The following is a 22,167-nucleotide window of genomic DNA, read 5'->3' on the forward strand; positions in this document are numbered from 1 at the left end:
ATAGTGCCATACTACCACTACATCAATTTCAGTAGACAAAGCATCAGAAGCTTGTTAAGCATGTCTGAATCTTTCTGAAAAAGCAGCTCTTTGGGATAAATTTCTCATGCTTGTTCTCTGTGCAAACCTGAGTTTCAGGAAAGTTTAATGAAATCCAATGGTGTCATTTCTGATACAAGAGCGCATACCATTGATGAACAATGCTTCCGTTTTCACTCTCTTCACCTTCTCTCAACCCTCACCCTGGATGGAAGAAAAAAGCAGGAACTGAAGAGAACTTTACAGAATCTCCAGCTCTCTGTGTGGTCATTACTGCACGGTGATATGTTTTGACACTATATTATTTCCCTTCCCAGTAAACATGCTCTGAACTATTAAATGTCAGATACAGGCAGGTGTATATCTGTGTATGCACCCAATAGACTTTTTAAAAAATTCAAGTAATATGCAATCTTACTGTAAGAATGTTATTTGAATATGCAATATGAAAAAGACATTAAATCCAAAAATTTCATTAATGTAGTAAAGTTGAAATCTTAAGCAGATTAAGTCAGGAAATCTATTTAAGGTTCCCACAGTTTTTTATAACAATGTCAGATATTGTGCATATATAGTATGGCATTAAAACTAACCCCAGATACCATAATACAACATACTTTCTGGGTCTCAGCATCCCTATCAAATGGGGATAATGATATGGACCTCCTTTGTAAATTGTTTTGAGACCTTCAAATGAAAAAATGCTGTAAGAGCTTGGTATTGTATATCTGAGACCAAAATTACAACTGCTGAATTACAAGTACTGTGAGAATAAATTTAAACTTTAAATTCTCAAATTTAACATGTATTATAAATACCAAGAGATACGGTCCAGTGACTAAAGCATGACACTAGGATCCATGAATTCAATGTTTTAATCCTGGCTCCAATACTGATTTACACAGCAAAAAGTCACAACACCTCTGTGTGTTTCAGTTTCCCCATGCTTCAAGTAAGGATATCTACTTCAGAGGTGCTGTGAAAATTAGCTGGTTAATGAAGTGATAGTATACTGTTAAGCATTGCATCGCATCACAGGCATCACCTGACGTATGCTGGGATGGGGTGGAGGAAGGTAAGGAAAAGGGAAACTCTATACTCATGTTTCAGAGTAGAGAGAGAGAGAGAGAGCGAGAGAGCGAGCGTGTGTGTGTGTTTCTTCCCTATCTCCTCACTATATGTTCCATTCAATGCATCCGATGAAGTGAGCTGTAGCCCACAAAAGCTTATGCCCAAATAAATTTGTTGGTCTCTTAAGGTGCCACAAGTACACCTGTTCTTTTTGACTATACTCATGGCACAGTGTGACCTATTAAATATGCAAGAGGAAAAAAAAAGTGCATTTGATGTTATGTAGTCAAGTGCTATGGCTTTTACAATTTGGCACATGGATCATATTGACCAAACAAGACTATTTAATAAAATAACAAGAGTTATTTTATTTGAGTAGAAATATACAATAAAAATTTTGCATTGGCTACATTTAAAATCCCATTAGTTAAAAATTAATCTACACAAAATCTACACAACATAAGATAAAATCCAGGTAACAAAACATTTACACAGTCAATATAATACTCAAAGAAATAAAAATCACATGTGTAAGGAATCCAGGCAGACACTGAAAAAGGTGGAAAAAACCTCACCCTTTCTTAAAATGTACAATAATCTAAACACAACACAGAAACACACAGAATACATCTAATAAAGTGGTACGTTGTGTAATACAAGAGTTTGGAGTTTTATTCAGAACTGTATCAGATGATCTGAATATATGGGACATCATGAGACACTGATCATATCTTCACAATTCATTCGCTGCTTAGAAATTAAAGTAACAATACATTGTTGAGGGCTGAAAAGGGGAAGTTCAGTTGGTTTGACAACCATTTTGTGTGACTAAGATCAAGTGCAACATCAGTTCTATATGAGAACTGAAACCTTCCCTATTTGAGAAACCATATCCTCCCCTGACAGCAGGATGGGTTTGATCTAACTTGTCTATATTTAAAATACTGTAGTCCATGCATAATAGCACACTCACTGAAAGTGCCACTCCAAAAGCCATTTTAAAAGTGACACTGCAGTATCAAAGTGACTGGCTAAGGACATGGTGTTGATACAGGAATCACCTCTTCAGGAGATGCTATTAACAGGAGTGCTGTCAAAGAACAATTATTCTATACGGCTAGTACAGGTTCTCTTTCAGTACTTGTGGTTGATCGGTATTTGGATTTTAAGAGACCTACAATATTAAATCCATGCCTCACAGAACAGAGATTTTTAGAAATTAAAACTACACAGAGCTACTCCTGGTGACATGTATTAAGAGCTGATTTTGGAGAGGTTTATACTAGAAACTCAAGAAGTGTTTTTCCGATACCTGCAAATCAGGTTTCTGCAACAAAGCATTTAATAGCCTGGACCAATAGGTTTTCCTTTGCTTCTCAAACATGCTAGGCAGAGACCAATTCCTGGATGCAAGATTTTTTTCTCCCCACAAAACTGAACTTCCTCTATATACATTTTATTCAGATGAATTCTTCCTTAGCTTTTAAAAAGGCACTTAGGAAAAAAGGTCAATTGAACAACAAACAACAACAGTTCAGTAGAGTGTGAATTTTTAGAAAATCCTAAACTTATTATCTGTATCAACACAGAAAGGCATAGGAGAGTTCCAGATTGTCAAATGCTTGGTCATAGAAATGCAGTTTACAGGTAGTCTTTCTGCTCCTACTCATATGACAATCTGGACCAGTGGGGTCCAACTAGTTCCTAAATCAGGAGGCTAGGGTCTTTACAAAGAGAGTGCTCAGCACCCACGTGCCACAGGCGACGTCCTTCTGTCTGCTATGAGAGAAAGAAGATTTAAGTTGAAGCCTGTTGCAGTATGTCAAGAAGGACAGCAAGATGGAGCATCACAATTGCAACACCATGAATGAAGACAACATTTGAGACTTCAGTGATATTTTTTGCTTGTCTGCAAAGTGCAGCAGGGCAGGGAAAGAAGTCTGGGAGGCCAGCAATTGGTCACTCTGCCTTACAGATCCCAACAGCAGCTGGTAACCTGCTGGTCCAAAGTTTTGAACAAGTAGGAAATGATTAGTGCCTCTGGTACTTGTTGAAGGACATGCAGGCTGTCAGATGTGTGAATAAAACCCAGAAGTCCTTCCGGACAATGAATGACCCTTCCTGTCACTAACACCTTCAGCAAGTCTTAACTTCATGCCTCAGTTTCCACATCTATAAAATGGGGACAATACTTCGTTACCTCACAGTTGTATAATAAGGATCAATTCCTGGTATTAAAGTTTTCCAAGGTCCCTTTTAAACACTTCTAGAGATCCAATCAACCACATACTTCCAAATGTGTATTCCAAAGCCACTGAGCACACTAATAAAATTTATCTCAAGAAGGTTAGGCTCACACAGTACAAAAGCTACACAAAAAACTCTTATAAAAAAGGGTTCAGAATACTGAGGAATTGTGGCTATTCAAGAAGTAGAGGTGGCAACAATTCACTATTAAATCTGGCCTGCCTCAAAATAATTCAGCAACTGATTTTTAACTGTTTTGTGGCTAATACTGTTGCACTGTCCAGTAGAGGCCATTATGGATGGGGAGAAAGTATTACCAAAAAAAAGATTACAAGGGAGAGCAAGGGTTTAGGTTGCCCCAGCCATACCAGCTGTCACACCTTTAACCATTCTGGGTAACACTAAGTTCTTGAAAGCTAGATTCAGGAGACAGAAAATTTAATAGGGTAGGCCAGCCTTAACGGAAAACTAAAATAGACATTATCTATCTAAACTGAAACAAACACAACAATGGAATGAAATACAGATTGCTAGTGTAGAAAGAACTACAGGGCAGACTTCTTAGCTGATTATTTAAAAAATATGAAATGAATATGTTGTTTATTTACAAATATCCTGTCTTATTTTGGTATATTAACAAGACCGCTAGAGAATACCTTTGTAATGACCACCTGTGAAGTATTAAATTGTCCCAACTTTTTGTTCTAGTCAACAACCTAAATATTATGGATGCAGGCCATAATAAATGCAAATTTTGTTTAAATAATGTTAAGGTTATCACAAATTTTCAAAGCCAGGAAATGCACTGTTAGGTCCAGGATTCTGCCTTGAACTCAAAACTGCTGTGAGGATTAAAGAGAATTTTAAAAAAGTATGAGTCAAGGACAGAGTATTAACCTTCATTTTGACTATCCTGGCTTCTTGTCAGTATTTCAAAACTTAGTCTGTTTACTTTCTTAGTTTAAAACAAAAAAATCCACAAAATAAATTAATGAAAGATAAAACGCTATTTAACAGATGAGAAGAGCTTGAGTTAGTCTTTCAGGGAAAACTTGCTATTATATACAAAAAACCATGCATACAGCTTGTGCGTTCCATCCGGATTAAAATAGATTTGTTAATGTTCTCAGAAGGCATATTATTTAACTGATAGGTCATCAACCTATTGTGTGTTTTTAAGGCACTTCATATACATGTGTAAAAGCAGTTAGACTATAGTAAGTAGAAAATAACAGGTCTAAACTAAAAATCATCCATTCATTTGGACTTGTACAATTTAAAAACACAACTAAATAAATTTTAAGTACTATTTCTGACATCTGCATTCCATGGCAAGTTTCAACTTATAGTATCTTTTTTTGGGTAGATAGACCCCAGACTCAAAAGGAAAATGAGTTGGCTTTGTTTGAAATTGTAACTTATCTACAATTTATACTTTCACTAAAATTTGCTGCAGCATCTGAGAACATCCTACCAATAAACCACATTCAAGAATTAATTCTCCTTTCATGCACACTTACCATTAGGACAAGAGAGAAATAAGTGCATCCAGAAATTTGCTCCGATCTTCCATTTTCAGTTCAATTACTAAAATAATGAAAGATTTATTAGTACAGGAGACAACTGCGGATATATCAAGTCTCAGACTCTGGGATTATATACTAGTATTTTTTATCAAATTATTTATCTTGTTTTTTTGAAGCCTGGGTAATACAGTAGATCTGAGCAAATTCAGAATTCCAGATTCTCACCCTTTAAATATGGTCTCCATTTTTAATTCTGTGGGCTTGATAGATGCTAGGTTTACATCAGACATTGCAGAGCAAATACCCACATCATAATTTTCAAAGTTTAAATTTTGCCTTCTTTGCAAAAACACATACAAACCTTCCCAGAATACTACTCCTTTTTGTGTTAGCTAAAAACAAGGAGGTGAGAAATCTCTCTTTTTGTGCTGATGTCTCTTTCACATACCAAACGTATTTCAAAACAAATGTTAATGCAGATAAGCCTACATCATAAACTAACAACTATAACTGTTTATGGTTACATTTGAGAGCTCCAAGTCAATTCAGGTAAAAATTGTCATTCCAGGCAAAATATATTTCAACTTTTCTCAATAATAATTAAGAGGTTTGCACACTTACAGCTAGCAGTCTTTATACTTTCAGTACACCAAAATGCCAATTTAAGTACTAAAATCTGGATTGTGTTATATTGCAGCCTGCTTGTGAAGCACACCACATCTCATCATCTACGTATATATTAAAATTACAAGAACTGCCACTTTGTAAAATGACTGAGATCTTTTAGGGAGTCTGTCTGAAACAGTAGAAACACTGACCCCTAAAGGATTTGCCTGTCAAATGCAATTATGTGGAAGTGAAAAGATAAAAAGTTACTTACTAGACATGTCGAAGTGGTTATGTAAAGTCCTAGAATTTGTGCTTTCTGCAGCTTTTTCAAATGCTCTCCCAAAAAAGCTTTAAAAAAAACCCAAACCCACACATTAGGAATATCACCTCATTAATTAGCAGCAAGTTTATTCATTTTTCTAACACTCGAAATGTTACAGAGAAGACAAAATATCCTTCCCTTTCCACCCTATCCTTCCTGGACAACGCACATTATATCCTACACGCATGCAGTCACAACAGTCCAGAGTGCATGGGCTCCAGTTAGTCACTGTGGCCAAACATCCGCTTTGTCTCCCAGGAAGCAGATTAAAATTTTAAATTAGGGGAAAACCTCAAAAGTAGTCAAGATTAAAACTCCTGCCATATGAATATAACTACTCCTCCCATGCAAACCCTGAGCTTTAGCAGGATTTAATCCTATTGACTGTGACAGTAATTTTTAAAAAGGATCCGCAAAAGGCCCAGTGATTGAGCAACTTGAATATAATTTGCAAGCACACTGAAAAATGTCAGGACCTACACAAAAAGTATAGCCACAAAAAACGTCCACTACTTTTATTTTTTAGCAGTGTGACAAATAATAAGAACATAAGAACGGCCATACTGGGTCAGATAAAAGGTCCAACTAGTCGAGTTATCCTGTCTTCCAACAGTGGCCAGGGCCAGGTGCCCCAGAGGGAATGAACAGAACAGGTAATCATCAAGTGATCTATCCCCTGTTGCCCATTCTCAGCTTCCGGCAAACAGAGGCTAGGAATACCATCCCTGTCCATCCTGGCTAATAGACATTGATGGACCTGTCCTCCATGAATTTATCTAATTCTTTTTAAAAACCTATTATAGTCTTGGCCTGCACAATACCTTCTGGCAAAGGTCCACAGGTTGACTGTGTGTTGTGTGAAGAAGTACTTCCTTTTTTGTTTGTTTTAAACCTGCAGTCTATTAATTTCATTTGGCAACCCCTAGTTCTTGTGTTATGAGAAGGAGTAAACACCACTTGACTGTCTCCAAACCAGTCATGATTTTATAGATCTCTCACATCCCCCCTTAGTCGTCTCTTTTCCAAGCTGAAAAGTCCCAGTCTTATTAATCTCTCCATATATGGAAGCTGCTCCATACCAGTAACCATTTTTGTTGCCCTTTTCTGTACCTTTTCCAATTTCACTATAATCTTTTTTGAGATGAGGCGACCACATCTGCACGCAGTATTCAAGATGTGGGTGTACCATGGATTTATATAGAGGCAATATGATATTTCCTGTCTTATCTATCCTTTTAATGATATTCCCAACATTCTGTTGACTTTTTTGACTGCCACTGCATATTGATTGGATGTTTTCAGAGAACTATCCACAATGACTCCAAGATTTCTTTCTTGAGTGGTAACAGCTAATTTAGACCTCATCACTTTATATGGATAGTTGGGATTATTATATTTAAACATTACTGAAAGGATATATTTATTGTTCAAAAGATAAATGAACAAACCAATCAGGAAAAAAAAGAAGAGGAGGAATTGGGGAAATGTGTGCCTATATTTGATATCCATAGCAAGAGACGAGGTGAGTGAGATAATATCTTCTTTTGGATTAACATCTGATGGTGACAGACATGTTTTTGAGCTACATAGAGCTCTTCCTCAGGTCTGTGAAAGGTACTTCACTGTTACAGCTAAATTCCCATAGCAAAATACTTAAAATGTGTACAATTGATCATTAAAACTAACATTGGGATCAAAACATTTGATGTTAAAAATATCTTAGATAGGTTTATATCAGGAAAGAGGCTAAGCTTTTTGATGTCATTTAGAATGGATACTAAACAAAAAACACTCACTTCTTTTTGTCGGAGCTTTCTGTCTCTGGAGGAATTCCCACCATGATCACTGTACCCTGTTCAACATCCATCGGCGCTGCTACTATTAGTGGCAGCAGCTTACAGCGCTTGTTTTTTGTCTGGAAGACAGAGAGTCCCTCGGTTAGACAACGAGCTCAAAGATGATACAATCAACCTTCAGTCCTCCATGCAAAGTAAAATGTGTGCTCTGCATAAGTGAAAAATTTTGCACAAAGTTAATTTTCTATAAAATAATAGAAGACACTAAGCTTGAAAAGTAAGTTTGACTCCACCAAACACATTCCCTTCCTCATTAGTGTGGTATTACTTCACCCTTCCACAGGTCTGCAGTAGTAGAGAGCTCCTGAGAAAGTTATCTGATCTGTATTTATCAAAGATAAAACTGCCACTTTTATCATGTTAGCACTTAGATAACCTTACCCTCTTTAATTAAGCTCTTCAAAGTCAGGGAGTGATTTAAGGATTTTGGCTATTTTGTAGGAATATCTATTGCACTAAATCAACTGTTTGGTATGGCATAAATCCCTATACATAATTCTTTGGCAGTTAACTTTGAGATTGCCATCCTGTTGCACTGATAACTCTGTCTGATAACTCTGGGCATAACAGTCACCTTGGTTGAGAGCTAGGGATCTAAAGAAATTAGGAAGACAACCCCTTAGGAAAAAAGCTTTGATTAAAGCTCCAATCCTGCAACTAGCTCCATAGAGGAGTAGGCCCATGTGGAACTCATTGGAGGGTAGGGATCTTAGTCTAATTTTCAGAAGAGAAGTAAGATATGAACATAGTGAAGATTGCTCACAATAATGTTATTTGTACAGTAGGAGAATGTTCACTAACTGGGTGATATGTTAATCTAATACTAAGCCCTGTGTTTTATCTGAATTGAGTACTACTTTTATGTAGTTTAAAAGATAACCATTTTAGTAAATACTGCTTAAAATTCAATTTGGTTTGTTGTGAAAAGAAGTTTACTATTTTAAATATATGTTTCCAAAAATAAATTAAAATGTTTCACGTGTTTAGATAACTTAATCAATCCTGCATTTTCAGTGTTTTCAGTGTTACAAACTTAAGCTAATTTCTCTGCCACAGTAAGTTTGTTAAAAAAGGTATAACAATTGTAAATGTAATTACTATGATCTCCCTCTATTGTTGGATGTCAGCATCTCAGATGAAAACTCTCACTAGTGTTAAACAGGTCTGCAAACTGGAATCTTCCACATTGCATCATCTGTACATTGGTGCATTCAGTTAGCTGAAAAAGTAACTTGTATATTTTAATACTTTATCTGGTGATCTATTTCTTAAATAATCCACAGAATAATTATAACTATGAATTCAGAGCAAGAGTTAGCCAGCTGTAAGCCTTTGATTTACTTACAGAGCAAACAAAAGACTTGAGTAAATATTTACTGAGTAGGCACAGAGACACTGGTTTGGAGAACAGTTTCACATCTGGAGTGCCCTGGGAAAAGAAAAGTTAACTCAATCATATCTAAACAAGAGATAGTAACATTCTCAGCTCATCTTTAGGATGAATGGCAGTTTAAAAATAAAAAACAAAACTAAAACTCATGACACTCTAGAACAGGGATCAGTAACCTTTCAGAAGTGGTGTGCAGAGTCTTCATTTATTCACTCTGATTTCAGGTTTCGTGTGCCGGTAATACATTTTAATGTTTTTAGAAGGTCTCTTTCTATAAGTCTATAATATATAACTAAACTATTGTTGTATGTAAAGTAAATAAGGCTTTTAAAATGTTTAAGAAGCTTCATTTAAAATTAAATTAAAATACAGAGCCCCCCCGCCTGATGGCCAGGACCTGGGCAGTGAGTGCCACTGAAAAATCAGCTCGTGTGCCGCCTTTGGCACACGTGCCATAGGTTGCCTACCCCTGCTCTAGAAACATTAACAAAAAAAAGTGTTTCTACTTTAAAAGCACTTTTCATTTGCATATAAAATAACCCTAAGGAACCTTGCCTTAATTTTTACAAGGCAAAACTCCAGAGGGATTGATTGCCTTGCTGACTTGAATATCAAGATAGTACCATGACAAGACTGATTCTTAAAATGGGGAAAAGTCAGGGGAGAAGGAGTGTCAATATAGGCTGATTCGAAATCAGTGCAATGTAGAAAGCTAAGCTCTTCCAAGCTTTCTGATCAAGCTTTCATATCTACTTGACATACCAATGGTGACAGTTACAGTACAAGAAGTCAAATGAGGAGGAACAAGTACATAATTCTGACCTCCATTAGATAGCAATAAAGAAAAGGCCCCTGAGAGATTACAAGATTGGTGCAAATACAGCTGGCTACAGTCTGCTGAGTGGCACGAAGTTGTTTTTTGGCTAGTTCCAGCCCTTGATGCAGTTTGTCCAGGTTACTCCTATAATGGTACATAGAGAAGAGAAATATTTTCAAATAAAAAGAAAATTCTTGTTAAATGGAGTTATTTCTAAATACTAATCATAAAGATATTTGCTTTGAATCTTCTGAGAGAAGTATTTTCATCAACTTAACATGGTTTTCATAACTAATGATTAAGAAAAATTGTGAGAGGGGAGAAAACATATGCACAATACCTGGAAAGACTATCCAAAGCCTTGATAAAATTATCAGTTCCAGGGTCATCTTTCTCTATATTCTCCATTAGAGAAGCTGTTGCATAGACAATGTCACTTGCTAAGAACTTGTTCTTAAAACCAAAGTGAATGCTGAAGGTCTGTACTCTTAAGTTTTTCATTCTGTAAAAGCGGACCAAATCAATGGAAAGAAGTTATGACAAACTTCTTATAATCTATATGATACTATTAAAATGTATTGCTATCCATTAAGAAGTTTGAAATTAGAAGCACAAGGGTAAATCTCACATTAACTTTTCTGACTAGTCTTATTCCTATCTAGCATTATTGTTATGCCTTTTTAAACAAGTTGTGGCATCCTCTTTAAACTGCTAGTAAACTACTAAACTGCATGTTAATAGTTAGAGCACAGCACTAGGAGTCAGAAGTTCTGGGTTTATACCTGATGTGATACCATCAGGAAGTCTCTCAAAGCCTGATTCTGAGAGATGCTAAGCTTCTATAATTGGTCAAATGAAGTAAGGGGCCTAAGCATCTTGTAAAGTCAGATCCTCAGCATCAGGTTACAAGTCTGTACAATCAGTATGAATGATTATATATATATGGCTGTTGTGAAGCTTTGTAATATTTCTAATACACAATAGTAGTTAACAGAAATTTAATAAATAGAATAGGATTTTACCCAAATTTGCTAGCAGATTCTTCAATCATTTCCTGTAGGTTATCCTTTAAGGAAATGTCCATGGAATTAAACTTTTGTTTCACCTGCTTCAAAGGCAAACTACAAAATGAGAAAGTCATTTTTTAAACATGCAGTTAAACATGTCTTCACCTAATGGAAAGGAGATTGCCCTATAAGCATTCAACAGCTCTTCATATTCATCTACCCGAAACACTGATGAGTGGATGTGCAAGAGTCACTTCATATATCTACTGTCCAATAAAAGCACATATCTTAAAACTAGTGAATACAGTAGTGTCAGCAGAGCAGAAGTAATGCAGTGGAAGGGCAATCCACCCTGTGCCCATAACAACATTTCCATATTTAACATAACCGCCCACCTCAAAATTCTAATCTTTACTGTTATGTCCTGAATATTTTTCATATGCTTCCTTATTGAAAAGTACAATGTAGTGTTCCCTTTTCCCAACGAATCTTTATAACTCACCCCATGTCAGCAAAAAACTCCTGAAGCCTCTTCTGCCCTTGTACAGACCAAAGTTTGAGACTGGCAGAAGTATAACAAGTATTACAGAGGCTTTCAAATAGGGACCAATGTTGATAAAGAGCCAGGCGCAAACTGAGGACATTAACAGGAATTAGGGAAAAATAGTGATTTAGAGCATATATATTTATATATTTACAAACTAGTAATGAACTTAACAATTGTTTATTATTCCCTCCCCACACATACTATTTAAATCTACATTAACTACACCTCACTGGAATAAAAATTTCCAGATGTGCATAAGATTATCACAGTGAGGACTAACCAGTGTAGTTGTCATTTCCCTCCCCGCCTCTATTTTTCCAGGTGGACTAACTGGTGTAGCTGTCATTTCCCTCCCCACCTCTGTTTTTCCAGGGTTTGCATTTGTAGTCCAGTTCCACAGTTCTGGAAGGTTAGATTGTGTTGCTGGAGTTATGCTCAAATATTGGAACAGGGATTCACCTGCAATAAAAGTCATTCAAGTATCTGTTTCTTCCAATTCAATTTCTACCTCATAGGGAGCCTTAATAAGATTCCTCTTCCTAGATTAAGCCTTCAGTCTGTCAAATCAGGCCAGTTTTTTTTAACCCTTAATATTTATAGATCAGACATAAGGATACTCATACTCAAATGCTATTCTCATGCAATCAATAGAAAGGGAGTTCTCTTCATCTTCATTGCGGTGGTTATGCCGGGACACATGACGTTGTAAAGTTCCAATATCAGTCACATACTTCATTCTTTAAAGGAAAAAAAATAGTAATTTTTCTTTCCCTTGGTACTTGTAGCCTCGTTGACTATAAAATTCTTTCCTATTACTTAAACCTTGGCTAGCCAGCTTCACAAAAATGAAATCTTATTATGAAAAGATAAAAGATATGTTTTTTAAAAAAATTGGCACCACTTAGTGATCAGCTCCACCCCTCAAAAAAAACTTGGTAGTATACAAAGTAAATTAAAACAAATATACACCTCTACCCCGATATAACGTTGTCCTTGGGAGCCAAAAAAAAATCTTACTGCGTTATATCAAACTTGCTTTGATCCACCAGAGCACGCAGCACCACCCCCCGGAGCGCTGCTTTACCACATTATATCCGAATTCGTGTTATATCGGGTTGCGTTATATCAGGGTAGAAGTGTATTTATTCCAATATAACACATACAAAAGTGGATGTAGTTATTAAAATTACTCTCAACCTCACAAAAGAGATATGAATGCAGGTAGGTGTAGGGAGAGCAGAATACACAAACTGAAATCTATCATACATATCAAAATTTTGTACAATGCAAGATACAGAAACTCAGTGGCTATCGGGAGATAGATCTATATCTGAAAAATAGGAAAAACAATGAGTTAGAGAGAAATGGTTCAAGCTTTTAAAAAGTGAAACAAGCAAGAGAACTTTCAAAACTATAGACTATACTGGGATTTTTCCTTTAATGAAGCTACTGTAAAAACAGACATCTTTAAATTAGCCACAGTTAAGCCCTGCTTTTCTATGGAATATTAGCAGTGATCATTTTATAAAATGAATAATCTGGAAGAAAATAAAGTTGATTAGAAATGCTTTCTATTGTTGGAATGCTTTTTTCAATTAAAAATACAATTTGTTTGAATAATACGTACACCACATTCACTCACTAATACAACAGCCTGACTCGTGTTGCTGAGTACATTAACATGCAGATTCCCTGATGCATATTAGCTATTAAATAAAAATGGACGAACAGCTTGCTTACTGTGTGATTTTATCTTGAACCCACTGGTCCGTAAGCCCAACAATAGCCCACCTAAAAAAAATGGGGGGAGGGGAAAAAAGTCAGGTAGGAAAAAACTATAAATACATCAAAGAACAGACATCTACGACATTTAGAAGAGGACTGTGTGCAGCAGGTATACAAACACTTCTGAACTAAATTAATCACAGAACATGTTCACATGTGTGGTAATAGTCTCCTGTCCCAAACCTGGACTTTAGCGTCCAAAATCTGGGGCTTACCTGAAACTCCCCCAAGCTCACTACCAGCTTGGATATTCTCGCTGCCACCAGATCAGGAATTATAGGGCCTGACCCCCCTTTTCTCTCTCTGGTGTCCCCAACCCTTCCTTTGGGGGACCCCCAAGACCCAGACCCCTGGGTCTCTCTCTCTCTCTCCTCTCCCAGCTTCCCCCCCTTTCCTGGGTTAGCCGGTGCAATGCTATACTTCACTCCTTGAATACAACCGGAGAGGCAATCTAGCTTCCCCGAGGCTAGGCATTCACCTAGTCAGCTCACACAAGAGATTCCCCCTCCCTTTGTCCTGCAGCCTTTCCCGCCCTGGGACAATAGGAAGGTGAGACACAGAGTTTGGGCTTTTCCCTCCCCCCTCTGCCTCACTAGGAAAAGAAACTTCCACAAGGTTTAACAAGAAAACTTTATAGAAAAAAAAGAAAGAAAATATAAAACAACAATCTTGCATTAAGAAACTCAATACAGGCTCTTGCTTATAAGAAAATATAAATAAACAGTCTGATTTAAAAGATAGCCCGATTAAACCAGTCCAACAAATCAACATACATGTAAATACAACACAAAGCTCATCATAGCCGAATTACTTTGCTTTCCCTTGTACTCACAGATGTTTAGGAGAAACTTTGAGATAAGATGGAGTTAGAAGAAAGCTTGTCCCTCACAGCCGAGGAAGCAACAAAGACACAGCAATCCACATCTGTACATACAACACAAAGCTCTTCATAGCCGAATTACTTTGCTTTCCTTTGTACTCACAGACTTTTAGTAGAATATTTGAGATAAGAGGGAGTTAGAAGGAAACTTGTTTACCCATAGCCGAGAAAACAACAAAGACCCCGAGTATACAAATTCCCGCCCCTGACTTTAAACAATCCAGTTCTCTGATTGGTCCTCTGGTCAGGTGTTTGGTTACCCTTTCCAGGTAAAAGAAACTTAACCCTTACCTTACCTATCTACTTATGACAACATGGGAACATAGCTGTATTTTTACTTGACAAGATACTTCACATACATAGCCACAGAAATAATTTCAGTGGTCCCACATAGTAAATTTTTGAAATACAACAGCTCGGTTTGTAGTGGAAGTACCTTTCCCCAAGCCTAAGACATAATTTTTCTCCAACATAAAATTAAAAAGTCATGCACACACATTGGATACAAATACTATTGAGGATTTTTGTAGATTTTACTATGGAATTAGCTGGTACTATTACTATAAATAATGAACGTTGACACCACAACTGGACTACATACCACAACATGTCATTCAAGTCTTTAGACATTATCCATGCCAAGTCAAACATCACCATGGCAGACTACAAGAGAACAGAGGGCTGATGAATTGCCATATCAAACTTCACAATTAGGAGAAAAAAAATAGCAGAACACTTTTGAAAAATCTCTCATGCACCAGCTTAGTAGCAGATCTTCTGCAGGACAGACAAGTTTTAATCTGAATTCTAGTCTCTTACTCCCTAAACCGGGAAGAAGAGCAAAAGTGCCTTTTATGACTCAATCATCCTTCTCTATTTACATATAAATTGCATTTAACAACAAGATTTAAAATAATTTGATAGATAATATGCTAGTTCTGAGAAACAGCTCAGTAATCTAAACTTTGGGTTTGAAATACCTACTTTCCTTGAAAATAGAGGAATAAAACCAAGCAAGGTCATATCAACCCTTATTTCTCTTTCTAAAAAATAAACTGAGGCCATGCATGTGTGAGTAGATCTGAAGGTGGCCCCGTATGTTTTTGTTTTTTTTAATAAACATTAAAGATCCCGTACAACAGAAAGCTTATTATTAGGGATTTATTTGACCTGTTGTCAGCCAAAATTTCTCCTTCTTCTCTATTGTGGGGCATGCTATGCATCAGTTTGGTTGCACTTCACTGCTGTACATATTATTTGTGAAGTACTTTGGGATGCAATTTTTGTATTTTAACATTAAGACTTATGTGGTAAGGTGACACTCATTAGTCGTGCAAAGATGGGAACTCATGGAAACCCACTATTGGCAAGTTGTGGCACTGATGGCTGTGCCACAGAATTTCTAGTTTACGTCTCTGAATGCCTAAGGAAATCCCAGAACTCAGAATTGATTAATAGAGGCATAGGTAGGAGAATATACCATAGAGGCTATTTGTTACACCTTGCAGTAAACCAATGAAACATAATGCAACAACAACTTAATGCAGTATAAATAAGTCAAAGAACTTTCTACAACATATTGGAGATACTGTATTCCTATTGCAGGAGGATACTTTCTTTGTGGTAGTTTAGCGTTTACAGCAAGCAGCACTTCATACTTACCGAGGTCCCATGGTATTCATATTGCTCATAATCAAAGAGAATTTCTCGTCTAAAAGGGGGGGAGGGAAAAAGTGTTTGCTTAAGTAGCAAGATTTGCTTCAAGTTCCTTATACAAGGAAGTAAAAAAGTAAAGTAGCAATTACATTGTTTTAAAATTAGTATACTGCAAATATGAAATCAAACTCAGGGCTAAACCAAACTTTTTTTGGTAAGGGAGTTATGCTTTAGTAACACTGAAATTTATGAGACTGCAATGTAGCTTCTATTTTAAAAGCGATCTTATCAAATTATATCATCCACATTTTTCCCTGATTAGCAACCTATACAATCCCATTGACACATAGGATTGCACAGGGAGCAAATCAGGGCAGGATGTGGTCATATGATAGATGACATAAAGGGTACATACAATGCAAATTTACAAAATTATTAATATAATAAACTTACAGCTATACTACAAAATAGCAAGATTACTTGCTAGATATGACTTACACAACTTTTACCTTCCAATTTCTGAATGAAATGTGAACTGCAGCATTATTGCAGGTCTAGCAGTAAAGAATAGATTTTTGTGGTCTCAATGTGAAGATTACTATCAAAAGGGGAGGGAGAGAAAAAAGGTATAAAAAACATCAAGAGTACAAACACCTACCTACGTGCCTCCCACTCTCTCCTCTGTCTTCTTCTCATTGTTCTCTCCATAATATCCTGCAGATAGGTTTAGATATCAAAACATAAGATGGCCAAAGAACAGAATTGCTCAAAAGGTAAGTGCCAATCCAGTCAGTATAGGCCCACAACTTTTAGGCTTTGTCAAAATAAACATTTAGTAAACCTAATAGGATACGTATTTTCAAAACATTTCCACAGTAACAAGATTAAAGAAATGGCACCTTTCTATAGTGTAATTTATATTATAATTTTGTAAGCTGGAAGTTTTTAAATGATATTTTGATAACTGGCTGGCATTTAGAATTACAGGACTGATCCCTTAGGATGCCAAGAGCCTTCACCTTTTCACAACCCGGTATATTGTCTGAACAAGAGTTTGTGCCCTGGCCATAAAGGTGGTCAAAGACAGAACACCTATTGTGCAACTAAGAGTAAAGCATGTGTGTTGAGTTTTGAGCTCACTATAAGATTTTAAAAAGCCAAACCACCTCCTCCTACACTAAGGGATGAGGTAGTCTGAGGTTTTGTTTTTTAAACTTTTCTTAGGGCATTGTACAAGGGCAAAATTAAGACTAGTTTATCCAATCTATGAATTTCTATATATTCAAATGTTCAGATTCTTGAGAGTTTAACATTAACTCTAAATTTTTTGTTTAACTATGAAGATTTTTATCCTTAAATTGATATATACTCTCAACCTGACCTTCACATTAAAGTTTTTTTGTCTGGAGATATGCTAGAGTATCCTTTCAACTTGGTTTATTCGTTAAACTTGCATCTAGGCCTTTTGATCTTCTAATGCAGCACTGACTTTTGTTTAGGCTTCATTTGCCCCTAAAGCCCAAATGGTGTTATCATATTTGCTGAACTACATCAGGATATGCATATGGATTTTTCTCCCTTTTCACAACAAAGCTGTAAGAAAAACACCTCTTCAAATCGTTTGCGCTTCCCTGAAGGCTCTGATCCATCACTTTCATTCCCAGAGTCATCTTCATCCTCCTCTTCATCTCTGAAGATATCATCATAGGCAGGAATTTCAAGGTCATCATCCTGCTTAACCAACAGCTTAATCTAACAACAAAGTGTATTTTAAATAAAACAACTCATTTTAACAACTGAAAAAATTGTTCAACCAACAAATATACATCACTTATTCCTTTTAGTACAACAGACTAATCCAATCACTCTTGCTTTGATCTACTCATACTAGAGCATCAAAATGTCACTCTATTAGAATCCATATACACGGGCTAGAACAATGGTACTGTATCCATGACTTAAGATAAATATGTTTATTCTTCTGTATCAACACAAGGTAAGTGTAGCACTATAAAAGAAACTGGAATTATAATGACTTTCACTGTAAAAACAAAGCACATCTTTTAAGGAACATTACCAAGTAATTTTAGACTATAAACAAAATGTCAGTATTCTTCATTTAATATGATGTCACTAGTTACTGAGATAATAAATTCTACATCCTAAAAGAAATCAACCTAACAGTAACATGTCCTCTTCAATGGTACAGAACTTACATTCATCTCTGTGAAACTCATAACAGCTACCACAGGCACCTTTTATTGGGGGATAGCAGATTTTCCCCCTTTTGACCATACAAACTACTACTGCAAATTAGTAATAATTTGTTTTCTGCTTTCCTGCTAGCACTGTGGAAGTTACCTATGTTGAAAGGTATAGAAGAGTGGTAGATCACCTAGCTCAGTACAGGATATTGCATATTCTGTTGAACAGCTTGATTTACCTGTGTCTCATTGTAAACATTCACTACATTGATAGGCCTGTGGGTGTCACAGATAAAGAAAAATGTATCTTCCTCAGGCTGCAGGATCTCCAGGAGGTCAACATTGGCACCACAGTTTATAAGAACAAAATATTGGAACTGCGAAAGAAAAACAATATATCGTACCTAACTTAGCGGATCGTTTGTTTTCCAAACTAACAAACTCCCCAAACAAAGCAAGCTTTGCAAACTATTCTGTCTACAAAGCATTTTCTCTTGTACCAATTTACATTAGACTCCTAATCTACAACACCTCAGGGAAAACATAAACAAGTTTTGCATACAAGGAAAATGTGCTGGGGTTTGCGGTGTGGAGACTGCTAAGAGAGCTAATAATCTAACCTTTCATAGTTGAAGATGGGTTTAAATTTAGTTTATATAGATCAAAAGTGAAATTAGTTTACTCGTGTTGTCTTGGCCCACCTCATAAAACCACCACACTAGGATGCATTTGGCAGTTCTCTTTAGAATTGATCCATATCTAAAATAGCAGAAATATTTGCTAAACCAGAATTATGGCACATTAGCAGAACAAGGTGTGGGAACTTGCCACGCATTTGTCCCTCGTACATCTAACTTTATCCAATGTTATTTGGGCAACCACTTAAATCTCAACCTAAAACTTAGATCTGAGGAAAAAGTGTATTTAAAAATTACAACTATATAGTAGGATCATATAGAACACTCTATGCACTATGTTTTTTTTTTACCTGATCTTTATGTTCAAGAAATGCAGTTTCAAGTTCTTGCCACCCAGATACTGGGACAAGTGTATATTGTACGTGATCACATTGAAACAAAGCCTAGAAAGAAAGAAAGGCTTTAACAGATGAGGAACAGCAGCAGCAACTACTGCAACTCTGGCTCATCCAAGTCCTCCTATTGCTCTTTAGAGGTACATCAAAAGTATCCCAAACTACATTTCTATATAAATATTTAGGCATGAATTATCAAGTCTCAGTATCATGTTAGGAAAAAATTATTAGTAAAAAAGTTAGAAAAATAAAAAATTACAACATTTGAAACTGAACTAATTTTATAAAAATTTCTCTGTCACTTTTCTTTCTACATAGTGCTGTATATATCTTTTAAATGTGCCCCTCTCCCCTTCTGTTGTGGTACATAATTATAGTTAAACTTACTTGGAGTATTTTACAAGCACATAATGCATCTACATCTGAAGCAACAAGAAGAAGAACACGCTGAAAAAAATTGAAGACAGTATTAATATATTAATTAGTGCATATGGCTTGCTATTGTATAGAAATGTAGGCATACTAGGTCATTTGCAAAAGCATCATTTTCCACCAGTAAAATGTAAAATCTTTCAGTGCAACAAACAATACAAACGAAATAAAGTAAAGATGAGAGCCTCATATTACCATTATCTATATAAGGTACTCAATTAGACAAGTGAAGAGTAATTTTTAAAAGAGGAATCTATCACTGATGTCCCTTATCTGATAATTGTTTCACATGGTATGTTTCATATTAATGTCTCCAAAGACATATTTATTTCTGCTTAATCTAGCTTGTTAGCATAGCCTAGAAGAATCACTCAACAGAATGCAGAGAGTAAACAAACCTGTGCAAACCATCATCTTGTCTTGTTTGATTGTATTGGGTTGCTCAGTAAAGGCTTATCTAGCAATGAGCTCTATGCAGGCAAATCCATGCACACAGCCACTTTAAATCAATGGGGGTCTGTCTGGACAGAGATCATTGCAGCATTGGGAACTAAATCAGGATTGTTTTTCAAAGAAGTTCTAGCAACATCATGTTTTTTGCAAGAAAGATTTAACCAGAAGCTCTAAACTCATAAGAAAAGGGTCTCCACTGTGAAAAGGCTTGCCAGTTTCTAGTTGGCATCCTTGTTTTATCACAGACAGTAGCTTTGACATATGATTTATCGACCCTTTGACAAAGTTCAATAAATCTGTTCTTCTGTATCTCAAAATGTAAAGATTAACCTGTCAACATTTTCAGCATTCACTAGTCTGAAATTATGTTAAGCATTTATCAAAAGCTGGTAATCTTATGACAATTGTAAATTAATTTTATTACAAGATTGTTCTTTAAACATTTTGCAACCTAAGTGTATCTTTCAAATAAGTAATTTCTAATCCTAATTTAATGGATCATGATAATCTGCAACAAAATGGACAACCCTCAACAGTGCTTAGTGCACATGAACTAGTTAGTGTCATTTTATAGCACTGAAGATCTCTCAGTGCAATCAGACTTTGGAAATGTCTACACTACAAAATTATGTGAACCTAACTGAGGTTGGCATACAGCCACTGCAGTTATAAAATTGCTTGTGTGTGTGCACACTTGGCTCCTTGTATCGGCGGTGGACATCCTTACCAGGAGTGTTTGCATTGATTGTGTTGTCAGTGTGGGACACCATGGGACAGCTCCTGAAAGTCATAACTGTCGATGTAAGCAATGCAGTGACACTGTATTGATCTAATTACATCAACTGTGACTCTGTGCCTGACACTCAGGGAGGTGATACTATGAAATCGACATAGAGAAGCACTTATCAATGGGTGCTGCAAGCCAAATTTAAGTGAAGACATTTCCAAAGCTAAGTCAATGCAAGGCAGCTTACATCGAGCTTACCCTGTACTGTGGCCTATGTCTTCACTGAAAACAAAGAGGCATTTTTACATCAAGACAGCTAACTCAACGTAAAATCCTACTGGACACAAGGCACTGGTAGCTTTCACTTTCATATAGCTAGTTGTGTTCAATCTCAACTAGCTAGACCCAGTAACAGCTCCAGCTCCTTGTCTTCCGAGGATCGCTATGTCCATATCACCAACTCAAAACATCGTCGCTGATTCTGCCACTTTTAGAGCCTCTGCTCCGGGTGCACTATAAGAAACCCATACAACAAAGCAAAGCACACTCTGAATTGCGATGTACCTAGCTGGGGACTCCTATTCCACTACCCTACCGAGGGCTACGGAGCCAGATGTTCAAAGCAAACCTACCTGCTCTGTGGAGTTCGGTGTGAAGCCAGCAGGGTGCTGGGCTGCGCGCTCTCCCTGGTGTGTGGGGTCAAGCACGAAGGAATGGGGGCGGGCTAGCGCTTACCACAGCTTGGCCATGAAGCTGAAAGCAGGGCAATGCCCAGCCCAGGAGCAGGGCTCTGCCCCCGGCTCCGTGTGGCCGCTCCCTGGGTGACACAGTCCCGCGCTGTCTAGGCCGTGCGGAGCGAGGATCCAGCCCGGCCTACGGGGACACCGGGGCCCGCAGTGGCAAAGCGCTGTGAGAAGGAAGGCGCGAAGCTGGAGCACCAGGGAGACGCGGGTTCCTCCACAATCTAGCCAGGCGGCCTCTCGCTTCGTAGGCGAGGGGTTAGCAGGCAGGCCCCGCTCAAGTTTCGCGTCCCCTCCAGCCCCGCTTCCCCTGCCCGGAGAACGCTCACCTGCGCCACAATCACCTCGTAGAACTCCTTGCGGAAGTCGGAGAGGAACATAGCCGAAGCCGGGCCGCTACCGCCGCGCTACGAGAAGCCGAGAACAGTGGCGGGATGGCTGCAGCAGCGGCGACTGGTCCGTTCTCCGCCACAGTCAAAGCAGGCGCCAAATCGCGTCCTTTGCCATTGGTCTCAGCTTCCAGGCCTCCATCCAATAGAATCCCGCTACATTGTATCTCTACAGTGCTGATTGGACTAGCTTTGCGATCATCTCAGCCCTCCACCAACCATATAGCGATTAGAGCGATCACTGAGCTGGGCGATGGGCCAATCCATACGAAGTCCTCCTGGGACCGCCATTTTGTTCGGCCGTGTACAGCGCCATTTTTGATATGGGCAAATCAGCTACACCAGCCCCCCACATATAAGGTATAAACAAACCATTGGCTATAAAAATATAACCGTTTCGGGAGTGAATGGGCAAATGAATTATTTAAAGAAAAAAC

General features: G+C 37.4%; 1 protein-coding gene across 3 annotated transcripts; it reads right to left on the minus strand.

Annotated features, from left to right (window-relative positions):
* Positions 1 to 1,458: 1,458 nt before the first annotated feature.
* Positions 1,459 to 22,075, minus strand: CDC45 (cell division cycle 45). 3 transcript variants are annotated; one of them, XM_032777076.2, is made up of 19 exons: positions 21,671 to 22,075; positions 19,377 to 19,436; positions 18,945 to 19,037; positions 18,196 to 18,333; positions 17,361 to 17,504; positions 16,411 to 16,466; positions 15,759 to 15,807; positions 14,698 to 14,759; positions 13,172 to 13,222; positions 12,049 to 12,168; positions 11,387 to 11,518; positions 10,900 to 10,998; positions 10,218 to 10,379; positions 9,883 to 10,021; positions 9,016 to 9,099; positions 7,611 to 7,729; positions 5,764 to 5,840; positions 4,878 to 4,944; positions 1,459 to 3,106 (listed from the first exon to the last, which is right to left on the minus strand). In XM_032777076.2, exons 1-18 carry the CDS (start codon positions 21,719 to 21,721, stop codon positions 4,880 to 4,882), a joined length of 1,701 nt encoding a protein of 566 aa, XP_032632967.1. In that variant the 5' UTR covers positions 21,722 to 22,075; the 3' UTR covers positions 1,459 to 3,106; positions 4,878 to 4,879. The 3 variants fall into 3 exon arrangements, with proteins under 3 accessions (XP_032632967.1, XP_074916055.1, XP_074916056.1); XM_075059954.1 differs by having other exon boundaries at positions 1,459 to 2,886; positions 4,874 to 4,944; XM_075059955.1 differs by lacking the exons at positions 18,196 to 18,333; positions 18,945 to 19,037; positions 19,377 to 19,436; positions 21,671 to 22,075 and adding an exon at positions 17,969 to 18,029 and having other exon boundaries at positions 1,459 to 2,886; positions 4,874 to 4,944.
* Between the last annotated feature and the right edge of the window lie 92 nt (positions 22,076 to 22,167).

The sequence above is a fragment of the Chelonoidis abingdonii genome, chromosome 22 (assembly GCF_003597395.2).
Source record: "Chelonoidis abingdonii isolate Lonesome George chromosome 22, CheloAbing_2.0, whole genome shotgun sequence".
Classification (NCBI taxonomy): domain Eukaryota; kingdom Metazoa; phylum Chordata; order Testudines; family Testudinidae; genus Chelonoidis; species Chelonoidis abingdonii.